The sequence below is a fragment of the Camelus bactrianus genome, chromosome 17, assembly GCF_048773025.1.
Source record: "Camelus bactrianus isolate YW-2024 breed Bactrian camel chromosome 17, ASM4877302v1, whole genome shotgun sequence".
Lineage (NCBI taxonomy): Eukaryota > Metazoa > Chordata > Mammalia > Artiodactyla > Camelidae > Camelus > Camelus bactrianus.
In genome coordinates, this window is record NC_133555.1 from 18,551,717 (window position 1) to 18,562,684 (window position 10,968).

The 10,968-nt window shown below is 39.4% G+C and overlaps 1 protein-coding gene across 7 annotated transcripts in view; it reads left to right on the forward strand.

The window, feature by feature from the left end:
- The window catches only part of FRMD4B (FERM domain containing 4B), a 284,925-nt gene extending 280,995 nt beyond the window's left edge, over positions 1-3,930 (forward strand). For 6 of the 7 annotated variants that reach the window (XM_074344489.1, XM_074344486.1, XM_074344485.1 and 3 more), the window contains 2 exons: positions 1,289-1,377; positions 2,456-3,930. In XM_074344489.1, coding sequence (XP_074200590.1) covers positions 1,289-1,377; positions 2,456-2,571 — 205 coding nt within the window. In that variant the 3' untranslated portion in view covers positions 2,572-3,930. The remainder of the gene's footprint in view (positions 1-1,288; positions 1,378-2,455) is intronic. The other variant, XM_010951964.3, reaches the window with a different exon arrangement.
- The last annotated feature ends 7,038 nt before the right edge of the window (positions 3,931-10,968 follow it).

The window sequence follows — 10,968 nt, forward strand, 5'->3', positions numbered from 1 at the left end:
TTAAAGATCCCTATTGTGTGTGTATGCATGTGCACATAATATGAGCTCACTGTAGAAAATTAGGAGGATAATAAATAAATAAGTGGGAAATAATTTACCCATAATTCTACCATCTAGAGATAGCAGCTAGTAACATTTTGGCACATTTCCCCCATTTCTCTGTATCCATTTTTAACATGGTCATAATGATACCATATATACAGTATTCCATCCTTCATTGTACATGAAATTCTACATCCCAGCTTTTTACTTCTTATCATAAGATAAACGTGTTTCCTAATTTTTTTTTTCTACAAAACTCTTTAAACCTTATTTCGTGTGACCAATATGATCTTCCACTCAATACATATGCCATACTTTATTTAACAGTTCCTTGTAGTTTGAATTGAAATGGCTTTTCAATTTTCTCTCTTTTTTTTTTATTGTAAGTGATGCTTTTGTTAACATCTTTGTGCAAAATATATGTCTCATCTCTTCCAGATTATTTCCTTAGGATCCACAGCAATAAATAGAATTAACAGATTAAATAGAAAAGCATATCTTTTTAAGCTCTTGCTTACTAGAAAGATTTACCAATTTATCCTCCTAGGCCAAAGAATTATGGGAGTACTTATTTCCATCTGTTCATCTATTTAGGATTTTTTTTTATTATGATACAGTCTGATCAACTTAACTTGATCTGTTAACAAGGCAAATATAATAACAATCATCCACAAAGCTTTAGAAATTTGCCCTAAAATTGGATGTTATTTTTGATGAAAACCTGATTTTCAAAATAAGAGAAAAAGTGGGTTTCAGGATAAAGATAAAAAACTTTAGATCTGACCTTAAACTGAAGATTTGAAATGCTTAGCAATAGATCCATGTGTTTTTTAAAATGAAGCGGATATACTTAGAGATCCTTTCCCCAGAGTGTCGTGGTCTTAACATTACAGAAAGCTACAAATTGGACTTCTGTACGTAACGCTGGCAAGGGAGTTAGGACCAAGAGCAAAAATGACTTTGGCCCAAAATTTGAGCTGAGCTTTTTCAATTCAGTTCTAATCATTTAATGTGTCTAATAATTTTGTAAAAAAAAAAAAATATTTCCCCTGGTATGATGTAGTATAAACTCTCAGCAGCATAAACTTTCCAAGATTAGAAATGTTGAAGGTCCCTTCTGCCACCTAGTATATAAGCCAGATTCTCGGCTCTGCTACTGCAAACTGTGTTCTCAAATAACTGTGTTTCTTTCACTTCCGGTTGTCTTTTCCCATCCTCTTCCTTGTCTTACTCTCCCCGTCACTAGGCAAAACCACGGGCTTCTGTCCTGGAGTATGGTTGTGCCTCCAGAAATGAGATCTGTTCTAAATTCTCTTTTGAGTGTAGCCAGCTGTAGTAAGTACAGCCCCTCCAACCCGTGTGTGGTTTATTGCATAGCAGGGGTTCTGCTTGTTTTGACTGGTGTGTGATGTTGTGGCAATCTACCTTTGTTTCTATATTAGGAAAAAAAAAATACTAAATACCTGGCTTGGCAGAGTGTTTATTTCCAAAGCTCTTCTTCCCAAGACTTTTTAATCACCTTTACTAAAAGACATTGAAGTTTAAAATAAAAAGAAATCTACTAACTATCTAACCTGCTCTAACCAACTATTACAGGAATGAGGTTTTGCTTATTGGAATGCTCTTTATAATACGATGCCTTCATTTGGACATGGGACTCCCTTCCAAATGGGTCTCTGATTTTTATGTGATGCTGTTTCCAGTTTACACTTGACCCCGTACACCTTGAGGATGTAAAATGTGTCCTGTGGTACCCTTGCCTCCCTCTAAATATATTTCTTTGTTTCTGAGGAAAACGTTTCGTTAATCTCCCTTAATTTGAAGAATACTTAAAGTGTAGCTGTCAAAAATACTTCAAAAGTCAAAAATGTGACTCTCACACACACAGATAATGAGCGTATATCAAAGGTTTATTTAACTCATTAATGAGAGAACTAATAGAGCGGTAAAGCTGGTTCCCAGAGAACTCAAGGGACTGAATTCCACACGCTGAAAGGGAGAGTCTTGCCATAAGATGACTAAATTCGATACCAAACTAGTTAATATACTACAGGGCAATAAAACAATGACCATAATCTTTTCTACCAGACAGAAGTTATTTGTAGTGTATTTCTTCCCGACAAAAACCTCCAAGTTAATGTATCACGTAACACAACCTGTGTCCTCATCAGTGGTAAATAGATGTTAGACAAAAGCCTATCTCTCAAGAGAAGTGAGCACTCCCCACATGGGCCTGTTAGACAGTGATGTTGGAAAAACACGCAGTCATCCCTTGCCTTATTTCCAAGTCTTGGATAATTTTCCTAACAGTGCTTTCTACTAACTTCTTTGAGTGTGGTAATCGTTGTACTCTGGGAACAAAAATGACCACAAGTCATAACTTTTCTGATTTCCTTCTGATTTCCTTTACTAGACAGTACACGGAGACCGGTCAACTGGACGGTCCAGATGGAAACCAGTTGGAGGACAGCCTGGAGAGCAGTGAGCAGAGGCTCTTCTGGCATGAAGACTCCAAGCCTGGGACATTAGTCTGAACTGCAGTTGGGCCTCCTGACCGAGCACTGCGTTCTCACACTAGTGTGCCTTGCAAAACGCGTTCGTCTTCCCAGAAGGCCATTGGCTTTAGAAACCTCCAGGCACCCGAGGTGGAAGAGAGGACTCACATGGCCCCGGAAGTGAACCACATACTCAGCCGCACAAAACCCCTGAACCACAACCTGCCTTTCCAAGTCCAGGCGCTAACCTCACAGAGCAAGGTCGGACCACGTTGCCAGGGAGGACTCAGCCTTTCTCAGTAGCAAGCACTACTTAAGGGAATAAAAGTCGTTGAAGGCAGACCTCACAACTGTGAAAAGTGCGTTCAGGGTCTCCAAAAGGAAAGCAGGACAGGGGAGATTTCAGAGCACAATTCAGAATGAAGAGAGAAGAGAAGACACAAGCTCCTCAGTCACCGCTCACCATCGGAAGGCTTGAATTTGTGAGCTGGCGAAGAATTACATACCATGTCTACCCAGACGTGAACAACTTAGACAGTATTGGAAAATTACTTGAAGGGAAGCTGGATTTTCATGAAGTTCCGAATGAGTGTAGATGTTTTTAGGCTACTATCAAGAGTGATGGTTTTCCTAAGCACCATAAAATGGGTTCTGGAAAGACTGGCTGCCATAGCATCCTGTCATATAACTTTACGGTAGCGGACTGGGGGAGATGAAGCAGCCCACTGAGTAACTGGCAAACTCTGCTTGGAGAATGTTCTAAGGTACAGTGTCGCTGAGTTCCTTCTGTCTTTCTGCACCAGCGGCATGATGGGCTGGTACCTCCCCAACTCGGCTCTCACTGCAATGGCAGCCTTGACTTGGAAAGCTTTTATAATCAAGAGTTTGAAAAAGGATTCTGAGGAGATACAGAAAGAGCCCAACAACATAAAGAAAAAAAACACGAAAACCACATCATTTTAGACGAATTGCGTGCCTTAAAATTGTGAACAATAGAAACGTGAACATATTGTCTTCCACAGGCAGTTCTAAGTCACCAAGTGACAGAAACAAGATTAGTCATTGAAAACAAAAGCAAAAAACCTCCAAGCTGCAGTAGATTTAATTATGAGGCTAAAACTACCTCATACTTTCCTTGGAAGAACTAATTCGCTATGGTTGATTGTAGGGAATTTTTTTTTTAAACAAATATTTCCATATTCCAGATGAATCTTTTTTTGTCATCTCTACTCTGCTTCAGAATTCCATAAAAGGTGCTCCTTCCCCCCTCTTTTATACAGGTTTCTTGTTCATATTGTGAATAGAGAAGTTTCTGAACAACTTTTTTGGGAACATTTTCTATCTATATTCCAAAGCATGTAATATATACATAAAGATGATTTGTTAAACTGGTCCTTAGTCATTTGTATCATTAAAAAATGAAGTTTGGGGGAAAAAAACTTGGAAAACAAAAAGACATGCAAAAAAGTAACTTATTCCTTTTTGCATATTTGTGTAGCCTTCTAGAAACAGAAATACCCTTTTGCGTATTCTTTTACTGTTCTGACTTTTTAAAGACCTATTATTTTTTTACATAGGTCAATAAATTAAAGGTATGCTACTGAAAATGTTTACGTATCCTTCCATTTATGTTCAGGGTTCATACAAAGCAGCTTAAAGTGCTCTACTGCAGGTAATTAGGTTGGACAAGATTGTAGATTTTTTAGTTACCATATTACCGTATTTTATGGATTCCAAGATGCTCATTTTTTTCATATTTACATTTCTGAAATCAGGGTGCATCTTTTGATTGCCGGCATGATCTAGTTGGCGGTGTTTTTTTTCTTTCTGGTGATACATAAAATAATGCTGTGTCTTAGAATTCATGAAATACGGTAGTTTGTTGCCTCCTGGAGGATGAATGATGGGAATTTTTAGGCTTCCTCATCTTATGATTGTTGTTTATTTGCAACAAGTCATGCATACTAGTTTTGCAGACTGGCCAACAGGTCTTTTAAATTCAAGATTATATTTCATCTGCCATCTTTTAATCACAAACAGTTGAGGGGGGAGTGGGAAGTGAAATATAGGGAGGTTAATTTTTTTTAATTTACTTTTTTTTATTGAAGTACAATTACAATGTGTCAATTTCTGGTGTACAGCACAATGTCCCAGTCATGCAAGGAAGTTAACATTTCTCATGCTGAAATAACCTTTTCCTGTTCAACAAATGGTATGCTTAGAATTGTAGGTATACCTTGAAAAAGCAAATACAACTTGGCTCCTAAATGGAAATAGAGGGTATAAAAATGGAAGCACAGTGGGCCTGCTATATGATTTTCCCCCCATGTTTTTTGAAAAGGATTTTTCAACCACATCATTGGTATGCTCATTAGTAACCAAGAAGTTATGGAGGTAAAATTTTTAATGTGTCAAATTGATATATTTTTTAATGCAAAATATCATATACTCATGTTAAAATTTTTCATTTCAAATATGAAGCAAATATATAACAGAAAAACATAATTGTGCCCTGTAAGCCTAACATTACCAGATACAGTTATTACTTTACTGTATATCAGTTCAGATTTTTTTCTATGCCTATAGTAATTTTTTTAAAAAGCATCATATTACAAGTACAAGTTTATGACATTTTTTTTCCCCTGAAATCTCTTGGGGCCCACTTTTTGTCCATGTTTATTGATCTACCTCATAAAGATGTATGTTTTACAAGGTGGATTGAAAAAATTGCCTCACCTTCCTGGATGTTTAGTTTTTTTCTATATTTGAGAAAATTATTCAAGATTCTTCCTTGTATTCATAAGAGCTTAATGTTAAGCAATAAAGACTCCAGAATTGTTTTGAACTATTAGTTTAAAGCCTGTTCTTAGGAACAAAGGTTCAAATGTCAGTCTTTAGAGCTTTCAGAATCGAAAGAATTCTTTCCTTCGATACAATAGAAAAGTTTTGATATTTTTTCTAAACGATCAGTGGAGAAAACGCTGTTTTGAAAATTTTCAATCATTTTGGGCCTGTATTTTATAAAGTGAAATACAGTGAATTATTAAGGGGAAAAGTTAATTTATTAGAAAGTATGAATTACTGGATAGGTGAAATATTAGAGATACGAAAATATACATTCCTTTTGATTATTAGATTCATCAGACGAAACTACTCTGTCACATTTCGAAGTTTTTAAACACTGACTTTCAGTTTCTATTCTTAGCTTGTCCCACGTTCCAGTAACAGAGTTTCTAGATTACCCTTTGAGTAGCACTGATCTGGAGTTCTGTCAAAGAAGGTGCTACCTCCATGCTTATTGATAAGGCAGGTCATTCGTTGTCCCCTACAATCTCACAGGGCATGGAGATACAGTCCATTTCCAGAGGGAAGAATCTTTCATCATGGAGTCCAGAAAATGATGCAAGACTGAACTCATCTTTGAGCACAAATTTTGTCCAGCTCTTCATCCCCCATGTTTCTCACTCCATTGCCAGGCCCTCCTCTGGGTTTCCAGAGGCCTTTTCTACTCCTCTGCCCCTTCTCTACCCCTTTCCTTGTGCCACCTTGAAGCAGAAAAAAGAAATGTCCCTTTGCAAAACTGAGCTAGCATTTGTTGAATTCCACTTCAGTGTGTTCCAGGCCACTGTGCTTTACATGCATTTGCTCATTAAATCCCCACGACAGCCCAGTGAAGTAGCTAGTGCTGTTATTTCCATTTTACAGAATCTGAGAATTGGAAAGCTCAAGTAATTTGCCAAAAGTCATGTAGCTATTGGGAGAAAAGCTGGAAAGAAGTCCTGACTTGTCAAACTCCAAATCGTAAACTACTACTGTCTTGTTTCATGAACAATTTCTCTACAGTAAGGGTAGCAAACAGGATTTTCTTTTTTTCATCCTTTTTTGGTGGGGAGGTAATTAGGTTTATTTTTTTAATGGAGGCACTGGGGATTGAACTTAGGACCTCGTGCATGCTAAGCATGCGCTCTACCACTGAGCTCTACCCTGCCCCCCAAAAATAGGATTTTAAATATATATATATATATGTATATATGTATATATAGATATATATATAAATGAAAATTGAGTGAATATATGCTAAGCTCAGCTTTCCTTGCTCATTACTTCTTAAAGGCAATGGGCCCAATTTTCTTTCATTTCCCAGTGGCAGGGAGACAAAGAGGCAGGCTTCAGTCCAGAGGTCCAGAGAACTCTTCTTTAGGGCACTGCTTACGTGGTTGCCCACAAGGCTGCATTATTTATTGCTATATGAACTCATCAGTGGACCGAGTACATTTCTTAAGTTGTTTTCTAGTTAATAAGATGTCTCACACCAGTGAATATACTCATTACAATCACAGATAACCATAATGAACTAAATATTGATCAGGAACACTGAAAATATCTATCGATCCTCCCCCATTTGTGATTGCTCCATGCAGTGTGGTAACATGAAGGTTATATATGCCCTTCTACCCTCGCCCTAAGGAGTCCTCTTGGAATTCAGCTCTATCAGGCTTACTTGCTTGTAGCCTTCGCTCTTTGAGTCTCTTTGGAAAGAGTAAATCTGAGATGAATTTATTGATCCTGAGCCCTCTACCAGAATGTCTTTATAACACCTCCACCCTCTTCTACTTCTGATGACTCATTTGAACGAGTCTCTCTCCCTGCAAAAGAAAATAGGAAATACACACGAGATTTGTTTTGGTGATACTCATCTGATGGCCGTTCTTAACATTAACACACCTACCAACACATTCTCTCCATTTCCTTTTGCCTTCAAATACCAGCTGCCTGAACAAGGGGACCATGTCCTGGGACCCGGAAGGGGATGGGAGTTGACGTAACTTCTGAGTTGTAGATAATTATCTCTTCTTGAATACTTACAATATTCAGGAAGTGCCCAACATTTCAAGGTTCTGTGATTTTCAACTGCGGAATTTGGAAATGTGCTGCTGTGTTTTAGAATCTCTCAATGATTTGGAGGTACTATTAGCATTTAGGAGCCACGGGACATAAAACATACTGCAAAGATGTGGAATGATCTGACATAGCAAATAGTTGTTCTAGCCAAACTGTCCAAAGTAGCCCCATTGAAAAGCCCTGGGTGACAGTGACGTATCTAGGAAAAGGTGTTACATCAACCTCGATGGATGCTGCTTTCCAGTATTTAAAGCAGAGATTTCTCAATTTTGGAGACAGAAAGGGGGATGGGGAAGAGATTGTATGTGATTTGAAAAACCAGGTATCCAACAAATATTAGGACACCAACTGTGTGTCCGTCACTGTCTGACTCCAAATCTCATGCTGTCTGTTTAACCATGACATTATAAAAAACAACTGATCACCGAGCACCTCTTCTAAGTGGAAGCCAAAGAAAATGAAAAGGTAAGAGAAGACGCAAACAGGAGTCAGCCTGGGGAGGAGAAAGAGGGGGTGGTCAATGGGAGGGATGGAAATCAGATGGGCAAGGTGAAAAAACCCTGGGAAAAGGACCGTCTGGGGCAGTCTGCCGTGTGTGGGTTTTCAAGATGTGCAATTTTGACACTTCTCATCAGGGTGTAGCTTGAAGGTATTCCTGATGAAGGGCCAGTTAATAGCCAACTGGGCAGGAATTACCTTTGCAAAAAGGGTGGAGGAAGAGAGCAAAGGCATCTGAGGAATGCACTGGAAAGTCCTGTGAATTAGGCTAGCTTTGTAGCCCTCCCAACCGTGGCTCCCAACACAAATGTAACTTTTCTGGGAAAACCAGTCTTCACATTGTCCTCTCTTCATTTTCCGAAAGAAAATGGTTCCATGAGGAATCAAAGGTTGGGAAGCCAGAGTGAGAAAGATCTCATCGGGATGCCAGCAGCCCAAAACTGGGAAGGGCATTCCCAGCAGCCCTTCAATTACCAGGGAAGAAGCCTTTCTGGGAGTTGATAGTGGGTGTCTGAGCAGACATCACCATCTTTATAAAGCAGTGGTTAAATGTGTGGTCTTTGAAGCCAGGCAGATCTGGAGACAGGCTGCCAGGCTTAGAATCAGTCCTGGCCCCACTGCTTGCTGGTTGTATGAACTAGGGTAAATTTCCTAACCTCCCAGGCTTCAGTTTCCTCTCCAGGACACATCACACAAGGGCTGAACAAGATAATGCACAGAAACAGCTCAGCACAACATCTGGTCCCCAGCAGATGCTTCATAATACAAAGTATTGCCTGGAAAAGGTGGTAAAGTGATCTTGCGCATCAAAGGAGATCTAGAAAGTTGAGGTTCTGAGGATTTGCTCTTAGTTTGACCACTGAAGTGGCAACATGATTGAAACCACTCATCATATGTCTCAGGGACTGTCATGGACATTTGGAATTTTTTTTTTCCTTATTTAATCCTCACAGCAAGTTTGCAATTATTAAATCCAAGCAAAAGCTGCAGAAAGTTAAGTAGTTTGCCCACGTTGCAGATCAAGAAGGTCACCAGGCCTGGTTTGCAATTCACAAATACATTAAACAGAACCTTTGTATAGCATGGATTTGTGCCCCTCTGGAGTCCACGTGGAGGGAGGCTACACCAAGATTTAATCTGAGGAGTCAAACTGCTTAAGGTGTTTTCCTGATCTATTAGCCAGAGCCCACTTGCATGGCCAGGGGTAGGGCAGGGTTAACGGACAAGAACCTGAGAGGGAGCCCATCCTTAACCTGGTGCCCAGCTGCCTGGCTGCTTCACCCTGGGCTTGGCCTGGCTGCTGGCTCCAAGACTGGTACCTGCCTTTTCATGTGCACAGGAATGCAAACCAGCCAGCCAGTAGGGTGGCCAGATTTAGCAAATGAAAATGCAGGATGCCCAGTTAAATTTGTAAAATAAACTGAATGTTAAATTTTTGTAATTTATTGAGGGGGAAGAAAAGGTGGATATAGGACATTTGGAGCATCTTGAAAAAAAATCAATAAGGAACACCAAACAAAATCATTACATACAGAACATGTCCCACAGTTGCAGGATACCTGGGAGCCCTACGTGCCAGGCCTCTGTCCAAGGGCAGGTAAGACTCGATGCTTGGGAAGCTTTTAGAGATGGTGTGCTGGGGAGACGGACCTTACACACTCCCCATACAGGGAGAGGTTGACCCTGCTCAGTCCTGAACCTTTTCTCAGACCAGAAACCTTCCAGGTTAGGTCCAGTTTGGTCTAGAAACATTCACAGAATGTGGACGCTCTTCTAGAAGGGCACCCCCTGCGAAAACCTTTCTGTAAAGCAGTTTTCTCTGGCCTGGAATTCCAATGATTACAAAATGGGTCCATGAGGACACCTAGAGGCCTGCTTGGGTTATTGTAGGCAGGAGGTTTCTGATGGGCGGCCCTATGATGCGGAGTTCAAAGATGGATGTACAGACAAGTTTCAGAGGCTCTTCAGGAAAAAAACCCTCATTTTTCGAATGCCCAACAACTTGATATATTAGCAGTGTCCTCTTGGGGAAGTTGTTAGAGGTTTTAAAATATCATTTTTCTATAAAACAGAAATAATCATTCCAACCATCTCACATTTTTATTTTATTGAAATAAAACCATGAACTTAAGGAGGCTGGCACAGTGCCTGGGACACAATCAGCCTCTATCAATGTTGTTGTCATTATTGTTTCTGATGAGACACTGCAAGGAAGTGGAACACGAGAGTTGTTATTAATAATATTCAATATTAGTATTAATTTAGCAAATGATAATATTTATTATTATCATTAATTAATAAAGTTAAAATAGTAAATATTAATAATATTTAACATTTGTTGAGTGCCAGGGCCAGGATTAGGGTGAAGTTGAGTGAGATACTTGCTCAGGTACACAATGTAAGGGGTACCTGAAAACCCAGTTGACAAGGTAAATAATATTTTAACGCAGTCTTTTAAAAATAATCAAAATGTAGGCAAAAAAAAAAATCCATGATGAACAAAATATCAACATTTAAAATAACGATAGGATCAATATTATTGATTATTCCTTTTGCCTCAGGCTCTCAAGTGGCTCAGCTCTAACTCCGCACGCACAACACTGTGCTAACACGGCCTCCTGACAAACCAGAGGAGGCGAGTGTTAAATACACCCATTTTACAGATGAGAGAAAGGAAATGCAGAGGAACTGCTCAGATACAGAGCTCAGGGCCACGTAACCAAGCATCGGGCCAGAAATCTACCCCGGATTGGAATGATTCTAAAGCTTGTGCCCTACCCTTCTGTCTTTTCATTCACAAAAGGATACTGGGTGAAATTTTTCTACCCTATGGTGTAATTTCACTTGTGCAGATTTTCCAAATAAAAGTAAAGGAGGCCCAGTTAAATCTGACGTTGAGAAAACCAAATACATTTTGGTATGTGTATGTCCTGTGCATGTACTTTATTTTATCTGACGGCCCTCCTCCCTGCCCCATCACCAAGGCAAACAGACATTTGAATAAACAGCGCTCAGATTTTTAAAATGGAAT